At 43.9% G+C, this 24,294-nt stretch overlaps 1 protein-coding gene across 18 annotated transcripts in view; it reads right to left on the bottom strand.

The window, feature by feature from the left end:
• Positions 1 to 24,294, bottom strand: part of OTOF (otoferlin) — a 547,586-nt gene that overhangs the window by 373,895 nt on the left and 149,397 nt on the right. For all 18 annotated transcript variants that reach the window (XM_089686080.1, XM_089686077.1, XM_089686076.1 and 15 more), the window contains exons 3-4: positions 22,511 to 22,599; positions 5,267 to 5,366 (exon numbers count right to left, since the gene is read on the bottom strand). In XM_089686080.1, coding sequence (XP_089542206.1) covers positions 5,267 to 5,366; positions 22,511 to 22,599 — 189 coding nt within the window. The remainder of the gene's footprint in view (positions 1 to 5,266; positions 5,367 to 22,510; positions 22,600 to 24,294) is intronic.

Genomic DNA, 24,294 nt, shown 5'->3' with positions numbered 1-24,294 from the left:
TTCATTCACTTTGGCTCAGTGATAGTCAGAGTGAAGATGCAACTTGCAGAGAAAAAGAGGTAGACTCTTACTTTTATTGTAGTTTTGACTGTTACTGCTGCAGAACATAAATTTTTGGACAGTGATAAATTCTTTATGGGTTGTTATGGCAACTAGAAAATATTATATTTAGAACTATATAGATATAAAAGAAAAAATGTAACTTGTCAGTTTTCTGCCCCGGAAAATGTAGCTTCCAATATATAAAATATTTATCTCTAGAGCAGACCATCTCAAATACTTTGGAATGCTATTGTTGCTGATATAATAGATCTGGGTTATGAAACAAAGAAAAGAAATCTTGCAGGCAAAAAAAAAACCCAATCCTTTTTTAATACAAGCCATCTGTACTTGATTTGCAATATGTAGACCAAATCTAAATGAAATATGAGGACCTAGCTAAACTATCAGCTGCATAGTTCTAGGTCAGTGGTTCTCAGCCTTCCTAATGCCGCAACCCTTTAATACAGTTCCTCATGTTGTGGTGACCCCCAACCATAAAATTATTTACCCAGTAATTATAATTCATGAAGTGTCGTTTTACCTCCAATACTGCTGCTTTCAACACAGTAGCTGCTTTCAACACAGTAGCTGCTTTCAACACAGTAGCTGCTTTCTACACAGTAGCTGCTCTTTACACATTGGAAATATGTGTTTTCTGATGGTCTTAGGCAACCCCTGTGAAAGGGTTGTTCGACCCCCAAAGGGGCCGCGACCCACAGGTTGAGAACCACTGCTCTAGGTAGATCTAAAGGTGATCCTATGGTCAGATTGTAACATGTTTACCGAGCTTAAAGAAGTCTAATGTTTCTGTCTTCCAGGGGACAAAGTACATGTATTACTTTGTCCCATCTTCCTACGTGCTGTGGAAGGCTAGCTACATGGTCAGACAGGATGCCCCCCACGGTCAACCAACAACGCAGCTAGTAAGGAGACAGCTGGTGCTTATTTCTGACTCTAAACACTTTCAGAGACAAGTACAAGAGACGCAGAGGGTCAGGAGGCTGACCTGATCCCCACCACACCAGGGCCAGATCTAGCCTGCCTGGTCTGGGGGTGCAGTAAAAAAAAGTCAGGGGGCAAAATGTCAACACTGTGTGTGAATCACTGAGAGTCTGTCACACAGGGTCATGACCTGGGAAACACTAGTATGTATCAGGCTGACAGAGAACCTGTTCTCCTTATATCAGATGTCCCTGTCAGAGTCCCTCTTTAAATCATCAGAGGCCTCCTTTACATTGAGTTCCCATCAGGTGTCCCTATGAGGGTGCCTCCATCAGAGTTCCCCCTTACATCAACTGTCCCCAACAGAGTGCCCCCTTACATCTGTGTCCCTATCAGAGTGCCCTCTTCCATCAGGGTCCCTATCAGAGTGCTCCCTTACATCAGGGATCCCCATCAGAGTACCCCTTTACATCAGGTGTCCCCATCAGAGTGCCCCCCTTACATAAGGTGTCCCCATCAGAGTGGCTCCTTACATCAGGTGTCCCATCAAAGTGGTCCCTTACATCAGGTGTCTCATCAGAGTCCTCATCAGAGTGGCCCCTTACATCAGGTGTCCCCATCAGAGTCCCCATCAGAGTGCCCCCTTACATCAGGTGTCCCCATCAGAGTGGCTCCTTACATCAGGTGTCCCATCAAAGTGGCCCCTTACATCAGGTGTCCCATCAGAGTCCTCATCAGAGTGGCCCCTTACATCAGGTGTCCCCATCAGAGTCCCCATCAGAGTGCCCCCTTACATCAGGTGTCCCCATCAGAGTGCCTCCTTACATCAGGTGTCCCCATCAGAGTAGCCCCTTACATCAGGTGTCCCATCAGAGTCCTCATCAGAGTGGCCCCTTACATCAGGTGTCCCCATCAGAGTCCCCATCAGAGTGCTTCCTTACATCAGGTGTCCCCATCAGAGTGCTCCCCTTACATGGATTGTACCCATCTGTGTGCCTGCTTACATGAACTGTCTGCATCAGACTGGCTCATGGATTAGCGCATGCACTTTCAGAGACCTGGGGGGGCACAGCTAAAATCTGGGTGGGCACAGCCCACCCCAGCACCCCCCTAGATCGGGCCCTGCACCACACTATTCTAGCCAGTGCTTTACTACAGAAATTCAACAGTCTCCTTGCTAGCTGTGTTGTCAGATGCTAGTGGTGAGAAGGGGGCGGCCTTCTGACTATGTAACTAGTCTCCCACAGCATGTAGAAAGGTTGAAATGAGACAGTGAAATTTCCACCTCAGTGAAAAGGTCTGCATATTCAATGTGCTCCCCTCGACTTTTCGAAAAAGATGAAAAGGCAAAATAAAACCTGTTGTGGGGAGGAGGAGTTGAGAAGTTGGATAATATACCTAGTCCAAAAAGAAAGCATGCTCTACCACAGATTACATGGGAGACTGAGAACCGTTGCTCTGGTCCAAATGCCTTTAAAATGTATCAATAATCCTCTGATACAATGAAGCCAGAAACTCAGTAACATCCATTGGAATAATTCTTTATTGGCTACATAGCAGGATGCAGCAGTAACATGCTAACACGTTTTGGCAGCAGCCTAACTCATAGCATGCCTGCTATGAGTAAGGTTTCGGTCGAAACGAGTTAGCATGTCACTGCTGTATCATGCTATGTAGCCAATAAAGAATTATTCCAATGGATGTTACTGAGTTTCTGGCTTCATTGTATCACATTGTATCAGTGAATAATATACCTACCTTTCCCAGCTTCCTTCTGCAGTGCCTAGGCAATGGGGACCACATCCTGCTTCTGGTCAGCTCTCAGAGAATGCTGATGTTACATCCTCCTAGTTAAACTAGGGGGAGTTAAAATCCCTAATGGTTAGTCAGGAGCTGCTAGCAGCTCAGGTATAACAGCCAGAGGAGTCAAACTTGGGTCAGGGCTGAGAGATTCTGCAGGCCAGCCTCTCTGGAATTTCCCCTTGCTCTGTGGTTCTCAGGGAGGGCCTTGGAGGCAGTTGGTGGATCTGAAGACGAGCTGGCTGCACCTCTTTGGGGATGTCAGCCAATCCCCAACAAGAGGTTGGAAGGGGGCTGGACTCCTTAAAGAGGTATTGGAGCCTGTTTAGTCAGGAGGAACAGGAGGGTGTTAGAGTGAAGTAGAGAGAAAAGAGATGTGAGGTTGGTGAAGGCCAGGAGGCCTGCTGGTATGGGGCTTGCCGGGAGTCAGAGAGGAGGAAAGCTCAGGACTCATTGGTCCCCTGGGACAGGACCATCTGTGTGACAAGGAATGAGCTGCCCAGCTGATAGGCCTGGAAACAACAGCCATTCCACAAATTGTGCAGGGGAGGATCTGAGTGAGTATACCTACACCCCCTGGGCAGGTAGGGGAAGGAGCACTCTGGTGGGAAACCAGATTAGCCCCCTTTCTAGTGACTGAACACTTTGCTTAAAAAAGATACAGGAGCCAAATCCCCTGCTCAGGAAAGGAAACTTACAGACTGCTGGGTGGAAGAAGAGTTAATCTGGGGTCTGTAGTACTACAACAGGAGTTGCTGGCTAGCACTCCAACAAGTGACTACATTGCAGTGGAGATGTTGTGAATAGTTCAGGAAGTTGCCCTCAGATTTTGGTTACCCTTCCTCATCCTGTACACTCCTATATCCTCCCTATCTAAGTTCAATCCCCTTGATTAAAAAGCAAAACCAACGCTCAACAGCAACCCCCAAGGGGATAGTGCTACACTCAGTAGCACAGATCTCATGAGAAGAAGATCCTGTGCTGTGCTGAAGCGTCTTCTTGCAAGATCAGGGCTACTGACAGGAGTGCATTTACCACAAGGCAAACAAGGCATTTGCCTAGGGTGGCATTTTTCAGGGGGGCAGCGCCATCCCCCAAAAGAAGGAAAGGGAGAAGGACACACACAGCATGGGGACCAGGTGGGATCTGAGAGAGACTGCGGGCTGTTTGATGTGTATGCAAAGCCTGACTCTTGTTCCGGGGGATGTCCGGAGCTGTGAAGGTGAGCCTTTTAGGGTTGCCAGTGTATGGGGGGTAGTGGAAGGCTCTCTCAGGTGAGGGGGGTTGAAACTAGGGCGTTGTTGGTCAATGTCAGGCTCTCTTTCATGGGGGGGGTGTTGTTTCGTGGGGGGGGTGTTGGTCGGTGTCGGGGTCTCTCCTTGGGGGTGGGCACGAAACCTAAATACACCACTGGCTACTGAGCATTCCCCAGGATCTTGTTGGCAGTAGGATGATGTCACCCCCACACTATGGAAGTCTGGGAAATTTTATCTATACACCAAAAACACAATCAACCATTTCCCTTAGTGGTTGTTGCTTCCCTAGTTACATTGTACTGGTCCAGCCAGCAAAGGAACAGGCAGGCAGGTTGTCACCAGTGACATCACCCTTAAAGTGGTCCTTCATCATGGGTCCCCCTTGGATTCTTTTATGCAGAAATTAAGAGGAGCCACAATGAAGGTCATCTTTAGAGGTGTTATCGTTGGTGACCACCTGACAACCTGGTCCTTCGCTGGCTGGACAAGCACAATATCACCAAAGAAGCAACACCCATTAAAGGAAGTGGTTGATTGTGTCCTAGGCAATAATAAAAATCAGCCACCTGAAATCACCTTTAAGAAACTATGATGTCTAGCAGAGGTAGCTGTCTGGTTGAACAGACATCTACCACAATTTCTTCCATACATCCTTTATTAGAGGGAAACGATAGGTGTTAGGCTAGGAGAAATTGTCGTAAACAATTACCTCGTACACATCATGAGAATGAAGACGAATGGTCATCCATTTTTGTTTTTGCATGCTAGTCACATATGGAAAATGAAGAGGTTACTAAAGTTATGAAAATTCTTGTACAGCAGAATACAACTTCAGAAGTGATGTATTGTATTGTATTGTAATGTATTCTTTCCTTTTCGAACATGCATGGTCTCGGTCTCTCGATTTTTTATTAATTTTGCACTGCTAAAACAAAAAGTATTTGCTCTGTTATCATACGAGAAAACCTTTTCTGCTGGTCCCTTGCTGATATTGTTGCATGAACTGTCGTGATCAGCTGTCCAAAGTTGTGTACTAACGATCAGATTATCATTTGATCCCTCCAAAAGTGTTTTTTCATCCAATATTCTCAACTTGTATATGGGGCATATGGGTTTGTTCAACTTTAGCGCAGAAGGTTGTGATAATTTATGCACAATCTTAGTAGTTGACAGGATGATATACTATTACAGCAAATTGCTCTTAGAACTCCATTTTAGATACATACTCTGATTGCTGAATTATTGTCATCGATAAGAGTGTCTGTCACTTCCAGCTGAGCCTCTTCCACCACTTTCTGGAGGACCATGCGGAATGTTCCAATCAGTCTGTAGAGAAAAAACGTAGTCAGAGGTTTCTGTCAACTATACATATGATATAAAAATACTCTGATGAGGCTGACTTTAAAGAGGACCTGTCACTTCTAAAATATATTTTTTTATTACTTGCATAATGAGGGTAACAGCACTTTTTTTCACTTTTCAGAGCATGCATGCTCGCTGGATGGCAAATGCTAATCATCACCTATAATATCAGAAGCCTGATACCAGCTTTCAGCTGGTGTATTGCAAATCGGCATTTCATGTAATTAGGACTAAAAAAGACGTAATGGCTTTTGAATTAAGTAAACTTAAGGGTCCTTTGCTGGAGCTCCCTAAATCAGACCCCAGCCTAAACTACAATACTGTATTAAAAACATCCCCCATCACACCGTAACCATTTCCCCTCTGGAGCAATTTATTATCATTTTTTCACACATTTTTGGCTATAAATTTACCTATACCTATAAAACCCAAGAAAATTATAGATTTTCTGAACGCAGAGGCCCTGCAAAATAACATGACGGTAGCTGGAATTTTTAATTGTTGTTTATTTGCACTACTATTTCAAAATCTTTATTTTCAGGGAAATTCACCCTAAAATTTAATTTATTTCACACAAGTACCATATTATCCCCAATTTTTAATACAAAATAAGAGACATGGTTGTATGGAGTAAATAGACAACAAATCTGTCAAGCCTCAAAGCTGTGAAAAATTGATACCCAAAATTATCAATAGGCGATGCTTTAGATGGCTTTGCAGTTCATCAGTTCAGAGTTAACTGTAAATGAAAGACTTAGAATTAATTCTCTCACTCCTGAATGTGAATATATTTGTTCTCGTATTTAATAATATTTTACATTTTTTAACATTTTATTTTACTATTTTATTATTTTTTTTTATTTAATAACAAGGGAGCTAACATGCTCTCTATTCCAATAGCATTGGGTGGGTGACAGGTTGTTTTTATGTCTTTTTAGACCCCTAATTTCTTCCCTGCACTCTGCTCCAGCCGATATACTATAGCTTGATCTGCTGTTTACCTGGATTTTCAGCTGGGATTTTGACAGCTCAGAATCAACAAATGATCAGAGCTGAGCACCTCCAGGTTCACACTCTGCTGAGGACATCAGGGAATGGATGTGAAGTGAAGAAGAATCTCTTCAGCAGGGTAAAGGCAGGAAAAATGAACTAGGAGGAGTTTAAACCCTTTCCTAATCTAAAAACAAAAAAAAATGGCTCTACATGTCCTACAGAAAAATTGGACCTACAAGTGATTGCTCACAGGATTTGATTGATAGCAACAACAGCCAATGGCTCCTACTGCTGCCTCTTTGAGGAGCGAGTTGCTGGAGATGGGCACAGCACTGGATCGAGATTGGGCTGAGGTTGGGGGAAAGGAGGCGATACAAATTGAGGGACTTTTTGTACCTCAATTCGGAGGGCATTTACGGACCATTAGAAGGTGTTATATTGCTTCACCACTGCCTGTTTTAACATGTAAAATTGCATTGCAGCATGTCCCATGAGTGGGTCATGTTCGGTGCGTAGTACTGCTTGCTGTACATGACAACAGGGGTTATGTTTGGACCAGGGGCGGACTGACAACTCACGGGGCCCCCGGGCAAAAGGGGATCATGGAGCCCCTGTGTCCTTGCCCTAACTCAAAAAAGCCTATGAGAAAGGTAACAAGGGCATCTTATGGGGCCCCTTACTGACCCTGGCCCCTCGGGCAGTGCCCGAGTTTCCAAATGGTCTCTCCGCCCCTGGTTTGGACAGCCTATGGCACATGTATACCCTACTCAACTGCCTTTGGGGCTTGGTGGGGGGGAGTGAAAACACGGCTCAACCAGTTGTTTTTGCTGCCACCAAACCGCAAGTGTACACTAAGCCTAATGATTGCCATATTGTCCTTGCCAGGTCTTCTCCAAAACATTTTTACTAAATAAAATGATACAAAATGATAAACATCTGCCAAGCTATTTAATGTTGAAGTAATTTAAAAGTATTTTTAGCGTGATTGAATGTTATTAGTCTAATAGAATCTTCAATGGTTTTGGGTTCATTTACATTGTGTTTAGGTTTAATTTTTTTTGTACTGTATATACACTCTTTGAAAAGTAGACATTTAATATATGACAAAGGATTCCCAAAGCACCATGGGTTTTTTTTAAAGAGAGAGCACAGTAGATGTTTCTTTCCTTTTTGGAGGAAGCCATATGGAAGTAAGCATATGGCTTCTGTGTGTAAAAATTCTGCTTGAGCTATTGAGTTTTGTAAATAGCATATTGTTTTTAAATATGAGTAACTGGAAGATGTGAAAAGGACCCAAGCTAGCTAAAAATGAGAATACAAAAAATAAAATGCAATATTTCACAATTGCCTACTTATTCTTTTTAATCTTTAATTTTTTAATGTATCTTTAGCCTTGAACGCAATAAAGAAAGAAAATAAACAGAAATCCAAAATGTGTTGTTCTTTTTAAACATAGCCCATTTTATGAGCCCTGTATGCCAAGGTTTGTAAGTTGCAGTAAGGAATATTTTTCATAGTGGAGTGGTTAATAATTGAGAAAAGTGTTGTGTCAGGTGTTTCCTCCTGTGATCTTCCCTCGTCTTCACAATAAAATATTAATCTGCTGTCTATACACTATTTTACTTTCAGATCATTCATAATTCACAGCACACTTCCCAATCCTCACTGGCTGCATCCATAAAGTATACATGTAGGATGAAGAGGTGCATGCTGGGAAGGAGAGAAGTATGGTGTTACAGAGCCGTCTCTGCATTGTGTGGGGGAAATATGATACAAATATTTTTAAATTTGATTGTCCGCATAATACATTTCTTGTGTATATACCCTGATGGCCTCAGCAATCTATACTTGGGAGCATGGATTTGGAATAATGCTGTGATGGTAGTGAACTCTAGTAGTCTTTTGTGACATGTCTACAGTCTTTGTCTCCTGCAGCATGTTTCCAGTCTCCAACCACATTTTTATCGTGTCTGCAGGTGATTTCCAGTAGTATTCTGCAGTCTCTGACCATCACCAGTAGTTTGTCTGCAGTCTCTTACCACTGCCAGTAGTATGTCTGCAGACTCTGACCATTGCCAGTAGTATGTCTGCAGTCTCTGGTCATTGCTAGTAGTATGTCTGCAGTCTCTAACCATTGCTAGTAGTATGTCTGCAGTCTCTGACCATTACTAGTAGTAAGTCTGCAGCCTCTGACCATTACTAGTAGTATGTCTGCAGTCTCTGACCATTGCCAGTAGTATGTCTGCAGTCTCTGACCATTACCAGTAGTATGTCTGCAGTCTCTGACCATTGCCAGTAGTATGTCTGCAGTCTCTGACCATTGCTAGTAGTATATTTGCAGTCTCTAACCATTACTAGTAGTATGTCTGCAGTCTCTGACCATTGCCAGTAGTATGTCTGCAGTCTCTAACCATTACTAGTAGTATGTCTGCAGTCTCTAACCATTGCCAGTACAAGCCGAGCTCAGGACGGGTGGAGATCAGCACAGTCAGTGGACAAAGCCGGGGTGGTGCACGGGTATTCAGATACAGGATACAAGTGGAGTGACAGACAGGAACTCAGAGAACTAAGAAGTTGCTCAGGAAAAGTGGGCTAGACTGAGCATGTCTTATATAGACAAGCAAACTAGGTGGCGGGCCAGGAAGTGATGGAAGGGAAGGAAATAAAACCCAGAGAATAGCAGACGACTCCCATAGGTGAGCACAGACAAACCAAACATGTGAAAGGAATCAGGAACAGCACTGCAGCAAGGAGGTAAGAATACACAAACAAGAAACTGCAGGCTAACTTGTGACAGATGCACTGAGCAGACTAGATACTGAGCCATGGGAAGCAGAAAAGAACTGTCAAAAGACCTGCATAACAAGGTAATGGAAGATGGAAAAGGATATAAAAAGACATCCAAAGCCTTGAATATGCCATTCAGCACTGTTCAATCACTTGCTAAAGCGGTAGTAAACTGTCAGACTACCCTTTATATGGAACCCTCCAGCATAGCACTGTCATGGCGCTCTGGCACTGCCATCTTCACCTAGTCTTCCTTCCGGGTTCACAGGCTCCAGCCGTATGAATGGCAATGGGCTGGATAACATCACTCCCACGCATGCGCGTAGGAGCCCTTTGCTACGGCACAGGGCTCTGAAGGTCCAGCATGATATGCCATCCCTTCAGAGCACATGAGCTGGGGACGTCACCAGCTGCATGTTATGTGAATATCTCCTAAACAGTGCAAGTTTAGGAGGTGTTCACTGTAGCTACAGGTAAGCCTTATTATAGGCTTACCTGTAGGTACAAATACTAAAGTGGATTTTACTTCTACTTTAAGAAGAGGAAAATTCGGGAATCTCTTGATACCATGACAAGGTCAGGTAGAACAAGAAAGTGTGTAGCCACAACTGCTAGAAGAATTGTTCAGGATACAAAGAAAAACCCACAGATATCCTCAGGAAAAATACAGGCTGCTCTGGAAAACGACTGTGTGGTTGTTTCAAGGAGCACAACACGACGATACTTGAACAAAAATGAGGTGCATGGTCGATTTGCCAGAAACAAGCCTTTACTATGCCAATGCCAAAAAAAAGCCCAGTGATGTGTGTCAAGGTGTTGTTGGGCATATTGTAACCAGGCTTTTTTATGGCTTTCTTAAAGCTAATGTGTTTTGGGGCCCCTCCTCATCCGTGCTTTAAAAATTGTAGGAAACGTATTCTGGACATATGGAGCTGCCTAACCAAACCAACAATCACTGTTTACATTTTTCCAATAATCACCTAATCTTTAGAATTTCTCTAGTTTACTATATTCAGAACACTTTACCTACAGTTTTTTCAACCCCTGATGAAGGGGAACTTTTGAGCCCCTGACACATGTTGGTTATTATATAATAACTTGTAATAAAGGAAAGGAAACTAAAGATAGCCATAAAATTTCACAGAAGTTCTAATCCTTTCCTTCTCTATCCAAAACGTAAAAAGGAAAAAACTGAAACAAAGCCTTGTGAATTTACCTAAATACCCTCTAAAATGAACTCACTTAAAAGAAACAGATTGTTTTGTAGACTAGCAATCACACCACAGGTTGTATAATTACTCAGCCAACGCAAGAGCTTGTCGACAAATGGATTTCACACAGTCAGACGCTGGAAGAATAAAGAAGTTTTGGAGAAAAAACAACTGTTCCATCAGCTAAACGAAAGCAATACAAGTCAAGAGAATCGCTTTTCACAGCAGAGGGGATACAAGGTGGAGAATGAGATTTAAAGGAGATATTGACATCTGCATGTCAGTAAAATTCCGCAGGAAAATGGAAGTTCTGGAAGATGTGAGGGGACTCCAAACCAGAACTTCCCAATTACAAAGCCTTATACAATATAATATCTGCTTTTGTGACTTGGTTTATTAGGTAGTGTAAGGCGCCATGACTATATGCAAAGTACGGTAACCCACGTCAAACAATTAGTTCTAATTTTTTTCTACTTTTACTACAGTAAACAATTATGATTGCCTGATGTTGATTACTGTACTTGCAACATGGTTGTAGCGCTACCCTTGTAAAGGCTGCTTATATTTTTGCACAGGTTTCCCCCTTCCATCACTTCCAAAGCCAGGTACAAGATATTTTTCACAACCAGGTACACACACTCCTTCGCTCATTGTCTTCAATGACCACTCTGGGGAATGTTTGTTTTTGGAGCTTTATTGTAGAACTGTCGATGGGGAATGTAGTAGGATACTCCAAAATTAAAACTATTCACACGGAGGACATCTAGCTGATATCTTAGTTGAAGCCCCAGCTGAAAGCACATAGCAGACTTCTCTTTAAATTGTAGTACCAAGTAGTTTAGGAATGAACAAAGTCCCTTTTGCAGTAGTAGTAGATGCAGGGCTGAGCTCCTCAGGTACAGGCCTGTTATGGCAGACTGTGGCAGTCCAAAAGTAATAGAACTGAGCAAAGTCCTTTGCAGTAGCACACGCTGGACAAGCTCTTCAGAACACTAGCCAGTGTTCCCTTTTTCTCAGACCCACACTGACTATCAAGCACCAGAGGGGTAGCAAAGCACACAGAGTCCCCAAGATCTCTGAGTCTGTACTCACAAGTCCAAGGACAGATTGGCAACCTCCTTCCAATTTTCCAAGCGACTCTCTCTCCAGTGATACCATACAGATCTTTGGCAGACAGCATACTGTACAATCAAGGTCATTTTTTCTAACTTCAGACCCTGAGGTCGCCCACCTGAGGCCACATGGCAGCAAGTGCCAGGTGAGGCAACAAGGCAAGCCTGCCTCCAGCCTGGCTTGATGTAATCCTCTCCTGGGAAAGACACTGAACCCATGTGCTCACAGAACATAAATACCACTCCCAGCATGCAGTGGCACTGCCCTCCCCTGCAATTGGCCTTGGATTTATCCATATTCATGCTGCTCATTTGCCTAGTTCCCTCCCAGGTTCTGGAAGGCTCTCATAGCTTACTCAAGGCAAACTCAGCACCGCCAGAGCATCAGGAGCAGGACCTGACTAATCCATCACAGCACTGTTAAGCAAAGACCCCAACTAGATTTTCCTAACAGTCTCTTTGGTAAGCAGAGAAACACAGCTATACCTATCCTAACTATAGAAATCCTAGCACCTACCTAGGAGGGTGCTATATAGTCATTGTTTTACCATTCGGTATCTCCAGAAGATCCTCCAACACTAAAGCCAGCCATAGATGGATCAAATGTTGGCTAGTTCAGAAGGGACCAACCAAGATTTCCTACATGTACGAGCAGTCTGGTTGTGCTGAAGTCGGTCCATCGATCGACTTCAGTATAACCAGCCTGTCGTATTTTTTTAATACAACCACTGCCGGTGGCTATAGCAGCTGGCAGTGATTATTGTGTTCTGCTCGCACGGAAGACTCCCTGCCCCCCTGCTAGCAGAACACAAGAGCGTGGCAGGAGGGATTCCCCCATCAACCCAGTCAGTGTTGAGTGGGCAATCGAGTGATTTTCTTTCCTTGCACCCGTGGTGGAAGGAAACAAAATTGTAGAGTTTATGGCTTCCTCTATTCATTTGTTTACTATCTTGTGGCTGTATTGTAATTGTATGACCTAAAGAAGCTACAGTTAGCTCAAATGCAGGAGCTAGGATATTGACCAACTAACACCATCATGCTCCCACATCAGAAACTCATTTATCTGCCATTGATTGTTCATAAAATGCAAATCTATATTAGAGTCAAACTATCGACCAGGGGCGGACTGACCATTTGAGCAGTCGGGCACTGCCCGAGGCCCAGGATCAGTAAGGGGCCCCATGAAATGCCCCTGGTACCTTTTTTATAGGCTTTTTTGAGTGTGGACAAGGACACAGGGGCCCCATGATCCCCTATTGCCCGGGGCCCCATGAGTTGTCAGTCCACCCCTGCTATCGACTTTCAAGTACCTTAATAACTTTAGCCTCAACTACTAGCAATGATCTCCTGATGTGGGAAGTTGACGCCCTAAGCAGCAGCAGCCTTGTGCTGAAATGACCGAGGTCCTAATGTAGCAGCCTAACATATGAAAAAACTGCGTGTACAGCATCAGTCCAATAAAATAATCTGCAATAAACAAAATCCCCTAACTTGTAAGTAGATTGCCTTATCACCAATATTTATCTACCTAAGGATTGAAATTGGAGTCCTGAACATTAATACTAACTGTATCTGCCTAAGAACTGAAAATTTGAGTTCTATGGGAATATAATATCTTGTATTTGTAAAGCTGAACTCCAGAAATTATATACTTTTCATACTTACAGTACATATTTATATAACATATGTAACATCAGTATGTACATACGTATGTAAGGACACAAATTCCTTGATTATTGCAACTCCCTTCTTGTTGGCCTACCTTTAGACAGACTATCCCTTCCTCAGTCTACCATGACTGCTGCTGACAGACTCATCCACCTTATGAACCACTCTGTGTCTGCCATCCTTCTCTGCCAATCCCTCCACTGGCTTCCACTCACTCAAAAATAAAATTCAAGATACATAAAACATACAAAAGCCATCTACAATTATGCTCCAGCTGCATCGCCAATCCCATCTCAAAATATCATCCAAACCATCCTCCTCACTCCTCCAAAGGCCTTCTGCTCTCTAGTCCCCGCCTCACCTCCTCCCATGCTCACCTCCAGAACTTCTCCAGAGACTCTCCCTTCCTCCAGAACTCCTTACCCCAATCTGTTCAGTGGTCTGCCTTTAGGCAGTCCTTGAGAACTCAAGATTTTTCCAAAGCTCCTAACTTGCATAAGTCGGTGGTCCACAGCTGAATTTCCCTGACTTCCTGGCTTGTACCCTGTTGTGTCCCACACACAGACTGTATGTACAATGCACAGAATACAGTTTTGACATGGTTGTCTCTGTACCACAACAACAAGACTTGCAATTCATATGGTTTAAAACGTCCTGGCCCAAAAGAGGAAAAAGACCCCAACATATAAAGAACGCACCCCACCCCACTCCACCCTACAGTACAGTTTCATTACATGCTGTATATATATATACTATCTGATGTGATATTGTTGCAATTGTAGTCTTTTAGGGGCTATGGTGGAGGGCCTTTTCTATAGCTGAATGGTGTTGGATATTTGTCAAAGACAAATCTCACTAGTTCACTGGCACTGGAACCTGAAAATGCACCCAAGCATTTCCTTCCATTGCTGGGTGAATGTTGTCGTACAGGAATGCATGCACTCAACCAGCATGCAATGGTCTTGCCAGCAAACATACTATTTAAAGCCCAGCCTTGATAGAAGCTGGGCCTTGAACTCTTCTTGCCTGCCTAATCTTCCAATTATCCCTACTTCTGCTTTGTCTTTCAATAGCAAGTTGCAAGTCAGCAACTGACCCGGCTTGGCCCCATATCCATTTGTCAATTCTGCATCTGCTTTTCTTGACTTTTGCCAAACCCAGTTTATTCCTGGCACTGCTTCTGTGCGTGTCTGCATGAATGAATCTACTCTGCTCATCAATCTTCAGTGGCACAATTCCAGGTTCAACTCTACAGGCTCAAGCCTATCCTTGACTACTCTGTGGGCACCTATACCCCTCCATTGCTCCTAAATTACACATTGCCTTATCTAGCGAGTTTGAGATGGAAAAGCAAGACAGGCTACCCCTACTGTCTGACCTCTCCACCAGGTACATGACAATACAATACAATATTCTTCTATTTTTTTTGGAGCCTTCTTTACATGGGAATAATTGTTCTTAATGTTTTCCATATCCACATCTAGTGCATCCTTAAAGTGATACTAAACACACACTGTATAATTTACATGATTCCTTCTCTTTCTGTATATGGATGACAGCCAGGGGTGGACTGACCATATTGGAAACTCGGGCACTGCCCGAGTGCCCGGGGTCAGTAGGGGGCCCCATGAGATGCCCCTGGTACCTTTTTAATAGGCTTTTTTGAGTTTGGGCAAGGACACAGGGGCCCCATGATCCCCTATTGCCCGGGAGCCCCATGAGTTGTCAGTCCACCCCTGATGACAGCACTGTAATTATTTTAATTACAAAAGTAATTTTTCCTAATCAATTTACAGCTGTAAAATGATTCAGCTCTTTCCCAGCCCGTCTGCAGGGAAACGTAAGCAGGAGGAGCATCTAGTCCTCTGCTGCTGGCCATATGTAAAAAAAACAAAAAAAACAAAAAAACAGCCTTTGGGATAAATAAAATAAATAATTAATATCAATAAATTGTTTTAAATTGTCATACAAATATATATTTTAAATCAAATCTTTAATATTTTTTGGCAATAACATGCTATGGGTGGACAGGCAGTGACACACTCTTACAGCCTCCAGGTAAAGCCTCCATCAATCAAGATGTAATATCCCACCCCTATTGTGTTGAGATGGTTAGTGGGCATAGAGCAGGGGTGGGCAAACTTTTTGACTTGAGGGCCGCAATGGGTTCATATATTGGACCCGGGGGCTGGACCAAGAGTAGATGAATGATGTGTATGTGTCATCCATAGTAAGTATAGTAATATTCCCCCATAGTAATCATAGTAATTCATCCCCCATAGTAATTCATCCCACCTATAGTAATTCATCCCCCATAGTAATTCATCCCCCATATAGTAATTCATCCCCCATAGTAATTCATCCCCCATAGTAATTCATCCCCCATATAGTAATTCATCCCCCCTATAGTAATTCATCCCCCATATAGTAATTCATCCCCCATAGTAATTCATCCCCCATAGTAATTCATCCCCCATAGTAATTCATCCCCCATATAGTAATTCATCCCCCATATAGTAATTCATCCCCCATAGTAATTCATCCCCCATATAGTAATTCATCCCCATAGTAATTCATCCCCCATAGTAATTCATCCCCCATATAGTAATTCATCACCCATAGTAATTCATCCCCCCTATAGTAATTCATCCCCCATATTAATTCATCCCCCATATTAAGTCCCCAAGTCCCCCCTGTGTCAATTCACTTACCTTTGCTCCGCGCGTTCCTCTCGCCGCGTTCCCGTGCCGTTCCGGTGTAGCATGAAAATCTGTCTCCTATGAGGATCTGTCCCCCTCGACGTATCTGCGCATGTGCCAGTTTCAGGCATTAGCAGCCGATCTGCGATCTCCAGCACATGCGCAGATACGTTGAGGGGGACAGATCCTCAAAGGAGACAGATTTTCATACTACACCGGTCTTCAGGGCAGACTGTGAGAGGAGCCTAGCGCGAGCCTAGCTCCACGGGCCAGATTGAAAGGTCCGCCGGGCCGTATACGGCCCGCGGGCCATAGTTTGCCCATTGCTGGCATAGAGGGATTTACCGCTGTGTATACATCCACGTGTGACTCTAGTCACAAGGGCTGCTCAGATGTGATAGAGAGGAAATGCTCAGCATAGAAACTCACTGAAAACTGAGCATGCGCACTAGCTGCCAACACTGCTCTGCAAAATCCCCAGCTGCATTGGGGACATGGACAAAAGGGGGAGAACGGCAGGATCAACTAGATTTTTTGCAGAATACAGAAAACGAATCCTACAGTGACTGAGAATGAACAGCATGTAATACGGGTAGCACAGTGGCTAAATGGTTAGCACTTCTGCCTGGCAGTACTAGGGTCGCTGGTTCGAATCCCAGCACCACCTGCCTGGAGATTGCATGTTCTCCCTGTGACTGCGTGGGTTTCCTCCGGGTACTCCGGTTTTCTCCCACACTTCAAAGACATGCTGGTAGGTTAATTGGCTCCTGTCTAAATTGTTCCTAGTATGTGTATGAATGTGAGTTAGGGACTTTATATTGTACGCTCCTTGAGGGTTAGGGGCTGATGCGAATGTACAATATATGTTTTAAAGCTCTGCGTAAAATTGATGACGCTATATAAGTACCTGAAATAAATAATAATAATACAGCATTTATTGATTTTTTTTTATGTGGGTTTAATGACATTTTAAAGGCTGTAGCCTACATACCCCAGCACTAAAAAGGCACCCCAATCAATGAAACTGTCACAGACTGACAACTAGTTCTGAGTGACAGACATGCTATTGGTTCCTCCCATTGTAAACAGGTGACAGGTACACTTTAATTGTGAGTGTTCATCAGCCTTTGGCTCAATTCCAGTCATCAGCAGAGATCAGATTCTCCAGTGATTAGCCATGCGACGAGTGACGGGAGGGAACATTACTCCGCTCAGAGGTGACACTAGCGTAGGTCTTGTTCTTATCTTTATTATTTAATTATTCATCCCTCGGACCGCTATCAGATGTCTTTTATTTCCCTGCCGAACGGCGTCCATTATTCATCACAAGCCTCCGTTGTCACAGCACTTCTTTGTTGAATCAGACATTATAGTCAAAGCCCATTATTTTCTGGAGAAAAAGGCAGGAGCTGTCCAGGAAATTGGCTCCTATATTCATTTATTTCATTAATATTGGACCTCTCTCTTTGTTATTTATGGAACATGATCAAAAAGCTTTAATGTATTTTAAATGACCCCTGTTAAAGGGAACCTGTCACAAAATATATACCTCTAAAAAATGTGTGACACCTGAACCTGTAATGTGTGCAGTATGACAAGTTGGGGCTCAGACAAATACTTTCTGTCCAATAGTGGACTTAACCACTTGCCCCCTTCCCGACCAGGCCATTTTTTGCGTTATGGCGCTGCGTTACTTTAACTGACAATTGCGCGGTCATGCAATGCCGCACCCAGATGAAATTTACGTCCTTTTTTTCCCACAAATTTAGCTTTATTTCGATGGTATTTTATAGCTTGTGCGTTTTTTATTTTTTGCGCTATAAGCAAAAAAATACAGACAATTTTGAGAAATAAACAATGTTTTGGACTTTTTGCTATTAAACATGTCCAGTAAAAAAATGTAAAAAACAAATTTCGTCATAAATTTAGGTCAAAATGTATTCTGCTCCATGTCTTTGCTAAAAAAAAATCCCAATATGTGTACATTAATTGGTTATTATTATTATTATTATTACATCGAGTTTATATAGCGCCAAAGGGTTTGCTCAGCGCTGTACAATAGGGCGGGGGACAATACATGGCACAGTACAACAATAACAAACAACGTACGAGGGGTAAGAGGGCCCTACTCTTTCGAGCTTACAATCTAGGAGGGAGGGGGTAATGGTACAGTAGGAAATGGCTGAGGGGAATGAGGGGTGGGAGGAAAGAGGGAGAATGGCCGTTAGGTGAGGGTGGGGTAGGCTTCCCTGAAGAGATGGGTTTTGAGGGAGCGCCTGAATGTGAGGAGGGAAGGCGACAGTCTGATGGATTGGGGCAGTGAGTTCCAGAGGATGGGGGAGGACCTGGAGAAGTCTTGCAGTCGTGCATGGGAGGAGGAGACCAGGGAGCAGGATAGAAGGAGGTCCTGTGAGGAACGGGTACGGGTAGGGCGGTACTTGGAGATCAGGTTGGTGAGGTAGTTTGGGGCAGTGTTGTGAACGGCTTTGTAGGTCAGGGATAGAAGTTTATATTTGATGCGTTGGGCAATCGGGAGCCAGTGGAGGGAGAGGCAGAGGGGGGTGGCAGAGGTGGAGCGGGTGGTGAGGTGGATGAGTCTAGCTGCTGAGTTCAGGATGGTCTGGAGCGGGGAGAGCCTGCACTTGGGTAGGCCGGTGAGAAGAGAATTGCAGTAGTCAAGGCGTGAGATGATGAGGGAGTGTACAAGAAGTTTGGTGGTGTCAGGGGTGAGGAAGGTACGTATCTTGGCAATGTTGCGGAGGTGGAGCCTGCATGTGTTTGTGTTTTGACATGAGGTTGGAAGGAGAGGTTCGAGTCAAGAATGACGCCAAGGACTTTGGCTTGCGAGGCGGGAATGATAGTGGAGTTGTTGGTGATGATGGATAGGATGGGGGGGGGGGGGGTGGGCAGGGGGAAAGACGAGGAGCTCGATTTTGGTTTACGTGAAAATTTTAGCGTTTACAAATGACGGTATAGATACTGGGATTTTTTTTTTCCTACTAGTAATGGCGGCAATCAGCGACTTTTAGCGGGACTGTGGGACTGCGGAGGGCATTCTGACACTGGGGGGAACTAACTTGGTGCCACTGACATCCCCAATGACACCAATACAGTGACCAGTGCTAAAAAACAGCACTGACACTGTACTAATGGCACTGGGCAGGAATGGGTTAATGTGAGGGGCGATCAAAGGGTTAACTGTGTGTAGGGAGTATTTTACTAGGGGGCGGGGAGGGTGTGCTTCACTGTAAGCACACTGATTGGGATGGCTGTGCTGTGCACAGTCATTCTGAGCAGTGTGCCCGAGCTGACAGGGAGGAAGACTGTTTGTAAGCAAAACAGTCTTCCTCCTTGTCGGTGATTATCAGTAATCACCGAGCAATCAGCGGGTAGTCACCGGCCAGGACCCGGTGATTGACATGATGGATGGCGGCGTGGGTAGGGCGTGCACGTGGCTCACGCGTGCACGTCCCCTTCCCACAAATGCAAAATCACGTATATATACGTGATTTTGCGCTCCTGTGCTGCCGTGTAGCAGTATATCGGCAGCTATACGGCAGTGGGTAAGCGGTTAAAGTACACTAACTGGCCACTTTATTAGGTACACCTTTCTAGTACCAGCTTGGACCCCCTTTTGCCTTCAGAACTGCCTTAATTCTTCATGACATAGATTCAACAAGGTGCTGGAAGCATTCCTCAGAGAGTTTGGTCCATATTGACATGAGTTACTGTTGCCTCCCTATGATCTCGAACCAGTCCGCCCATTCTCCTCTGACCTCAGACATCAACAAGGCATTTTTGTCCATACAACTGCTACTCACTGGATATTTTATGAAAATATGAAAATTTCAGTAGATCAGCAGTTTTTTTAAATACTCAGAGCAGCCCGTCTGGCACCAACAACAATACCACATTCAAAGTCACTTAAATCCCCTTTCTTCCCCATTCTGATGCTCGGTTTGAACTTCAGCAAGTCATCTTCACTGTGTCTAGATTCCTAAATGCAACGAGTTGCTGCCATGTGATTGGCTGATTAGCAGTTTGTTTTCCCAAGCAATTGAACAGGTGTACCGGTGAGTGTATATCTGAAGGCAAAATTGGTGACTGCTATCACTGAACCTAAAAGTGAAAGAAATCCCAAATTTTGAGTGGTCACCAAAACAGAAATAGAAAGGAAATCTTCCAATTGGGACACTAGTTGGTGAACCTTGTGACAACTTCCTTCAGCTGTTGCTATGGGACAGGAAGTGAATGGAAATCTCCCCAATGGGACAAAGATGGTTAAAAAACTTGACAGGGGCTATAACCCTCCCTTGATCTATCCAAAATGAAAAGAGTGCCTTTAGTTCTGCTTTAAAGCTTGATCTGGTCAGCTTATACAAATTACATTTGGCTGACCCCCTCCTCCACCCTTCTTCCCGCATACTAAGCAGAGCTGCTGTTGGAAATCAGGGGACCCCATACAGGCTTCCTAACCTGCTCTCCATCCTGAAGCGATCCACCATGTACAGGGGCGGACTGACTATTTGGAAACTCGGTCAGTAGGGGGCCCCATGAGATACCCCTGGTACCTTTTTCATAGGCTTTTTTTCAGTTTGGGCAAGGACACAGGGGCCCCATGATCCCCTATTGCCCGGGGGCCCCATGAGTTTTCAGTCCGCCCCTGACCTGTTGCGGGGGGCATTTACTAGAACAGATCCCCTGTAGTACCCCACTGCAGCAGCTGAAAACTGGTGGGAGGGAGAGGAAATGGGAGAGGGAGAGGAAATGAAGCCAGCCTTCAGCTGCTGCAGGGAGAGCCATACAGTGGATTGGTTTCTGAATTTTCCAACACTGCTGTACCGGTCACCCCCTCCTGTCCATGATCTGATTCCTCCTGCTACCCAGACCCCCCTACTGAACTGATGGGGCCTGGGCCTCATACAGGAGAACCAGTGGTACCCTCTTATCAGTGGCCTTGATACTAAGCATCTAATGCCAATTTAGTCTAGTGTTACATTACAGAGAGGAATACTTACCTTAGTTCTCGTTCTTGCAGGCTTCTTCCCAGCTGGCTCCAGTATTCACAACTGGTCCCACGAAAATGCTCCTCTTCTTTGATGGTGGAGCTACCCCCTTGTCATAAAGTTGTCACCACATACAATTACATACAATGCTTTTTATAAACTCAGAATAATAGGGTGATTTATTAACACAAACATGTGTCCTATTGACTGATGCAATTTTAATGACAGATGGAATTTCTAATCACTATTTCATACAACCTCTTCCAATATTTATGAATTATGTTTATTTTGGATGTAAAAACACATATATAGGATGTATGCACAATCCTATCTACTGCAAATGCAACAGTCAGTGGGATGTGTGGTCAGTTTCAGAGCTAATAGGGATTTGCAGAGACAGCCAGTGATATGTCTTTGGTGAAGAGTTGGAAGAGTAGGAGAAAGGAAGGAAAGAGGAATAAAGAAGGTAGGGAGGGTGGGAAGGAAGGATAAAATCGTCAAAGCAAGGAAACAAGAGCATGGGAAGGGAAAGAAAGGATAGATGGGAATAAAATAAAGAAGGAAGGGAGAACGGATAGGAGGAATAGGGGAGAGAGAGGAGAGAAGGAAGGATGGTGAAGCAAGGAGCAAGAGAAAAGGGACAGATGGAAGTAAAGAGAAGGTAAAGAAGGAAGGAGGAAGAAAGCAGGAAAAAGGGAAGGAGGAAGAGAGAAGGGAGGCAAGGAAGGAAGGAAGGAAGGAGAGAGAGAAGGGAAATAAACAAGGAAGGAGAGAAGGGAAAGAAGGAAGGAAGGAGAGAAGGAAGGAGGGGGAGAGAAGGGTAGGAAGAAGGCATGTATAAAGGAAAGAAGGATGGAGGAAGAGAGATGAGAAGAAAGGGGGAGAATAGAAAAGAATAAGGTATGTATAAGGGAAAGAAGGAGGAATAAACAAAGGAAAAGAAGAGGACGAAGGTAGGAAGAAGAGTGAATGGAAGGAAGGAAGGAAGGAAGGAAGGAAGGAAGGAAGGAAGGAAGGAAGTAAAGAGAAGAAAGAATGGAAAAGGAAGGAGTGAGAGAAAAAGAAAAGGCGGGAGAAGAGAAGGGGTGGGAATGGAGAAAAGGACAGGGTATAAAGGGATAGAAGGTAGGGCAGAGAAGGGAACGAAGGTGGGATGAAAGAAGGAAGGAAGGAGAGAGAGAAAGGATGGAGGGTAAAGGGAAGAAGGGAGAGGGAGAAGGGAGGAAGGAAGAAGGGGGAGAGAGAAGTAAAGGAAGGAGGGAGAGAGAAGGGAGAGGGTGAGCAAGCAGGGAAGGAAAGAGGAAAAGAGAAGAGAAGTAAAAATAAATGAGGAAGATAAAGGAAAAAAAAAGGAAAAAGGGAAGGGACAGGAATGATGAGAAAGAAGAAGAGAAAGGATGGAGGGAGGGGAGAGATAAGCAATGATAGGGTGGGTTTATAAGGAAGGATAGGAAGAGGTAAGTCTGATAAAAATAAAAATTTTGATTAGGCTAATCAGCTCAGCTGTGTTTTCATTTCCTTCTAGTGTTATACAATGTATGCAGTATCAGCAGGTTTTCTGTCCTGCTGTGTGCCATTGGTGGCATCACCCGGGCACACACAGGCCATGAAATGAGGACACGGAGCACTGACCTGTTCGTGAAGACTTTGCTGTAGTTAAACACTTGTATTTCCAGCATTTCATTCCCGTCTATGTTACTGGCAATTGGCCAACGGAAAGTCTGCAAGAAGAGAAGGCAGCCATCAACAAACAGAGCCTTACCTGCACCCACTGTGCTACAATACACGTCCTACTTTCACAATCATTTCTACCATCCCACAACATTTGCACAAATTATGATGCAACACTGTAAAGGGAAAATCCTACAAGGGTTAGATTATTGTTTAGTTTAGTAGAGGAATGCGCAATAATGCAAGCCTCACTGCTTGATCCCACAGACGTTTTCCTGTAGGACTGTCCCCTGAAGCTGCTCCTTCAGTCAAAAGCTTTCCAATTTCATCTTGTAGAATGTAGGTTCAGCAGTCCTACATTGTATATGAAGGCAGTGAGGGATCGCCAACATCCTGGGGGCATCGGAGAGTGGCTCTTCCCAGGTTTGACCAGTCTGCTGTGTGCTCACTGAGTACCTTTACTATTGAGGAAATCGTCCAAACGCTGGCAGGTAAGTGTCCAGGCCCAGATGGCTTTTCAAGTGTTTTTTCATAAAAAATGGCAATATGTCTTAGCTCCCATCTTGGATATCACATTTAACTCCTACTGAATGTTCGTGCTATCGCCCAATTTCTTTAATTATTGTTATTGTTGTGTGTTATTAAAAATTATGCCAAATTATTAGCGGACAGATTGCAATAGGTTATCCCCTCTTTTATCAATTTAGACCAGTTGGCTTAGTTCCTACCCGCAAAGTACAGGATAACACAATCAAAATACTAACCCTTATCTCTCACTGCTAGGCACAGAAGGTTCCATTATGTCTTCTTTTACTTGACGCCAAAAGGCATTTGACCCCCTTGATTTGGTATCATGAAAGGAACATTGGAGCAAATTGGCCTATCTTCGGATTTCATCTATAAAATAATGGCCCTTTACTCCTGCCCAACAGCTCGTATTAAGGTAAATGGATTACTCGCTGACTCAATCCTCATATCTAACAGGACCCGCCATGGATGTCTTCTTTCTCTACTTTTGTATATACTGGCAATGGAGCACCTGGCGGCTTATTTTCGGATGTTCATTTGCTTCCCATTACTAACCCATTGATAGCTTTTTCTTCATTATTAAAGGAATTGGAACTCTTCGGCATATTCAGCAACTTTAAAATTAATGTGTCAAAATCATATTGCCTAGATATTTCACTTCCTGAAGGCACTCAGGATAACCTGACTTATGTTTTGATGGGCACAAAACTCTATTAAATATCTTGGAGCAGAGATACCTTCACAACTCCATAAATTGTATGAATTAAATTACTGTCCACTTTTGTTTACTATGCAGCAACGCCTAAAGAGCTGGTTCTCAATACAACATTTCTGGTTAAGCCTGATGTCCCTCTTCAAGATGGATATCCTCCCTAGATTTATATATCTTTCAAACAATTTTGATTCGGGTCCAAAGTAAATTTTTTTGATCAGCGCGCTCTTTACTACTTAAATACATTTGGCACAGATCTTCGGCTAGACTCTGGGATGACATTTTGGTGAAGAGGCGAGACAATGGTGGTACAGGCCTGCCTCACCTGGAATTATACCATGCTACAGCATTGTTCAGTAGGGTATTGGATTGGTTTCATAACAGCTCCTGTAAGCAGTGGGTTACTCTTGAGTCAGATTTGTCATCTCTCCCATTGACTTCTCTTCCATGGTTGCACCCCAATGATAATCGCCCATATTGCAAATAGCACGTTTGCTCACCTCTT

The sequence above is a fragment of the Staurois parvus genome, unplaced genomic scaffold, assembly GCF_062004578.1.
Source record: "Staurois parvus isolate SC_StPar_1 unplaced genomic scaffold, SC_StPar_1.0 ptg000390l, whole genome shotgun sequence".
In the NCBI taxonomy this organism is placed as follows: domain Eukaryota; kingdom Metazoa; phylum Chordata; class Amphibia; order Anura; family Ranidae; genus Staurois; species Staurois parvus.
Note: the sequence above shows the minus strand (reverse complement) of the source record. Positions and strands in the feature narration are given on the sequence as shown.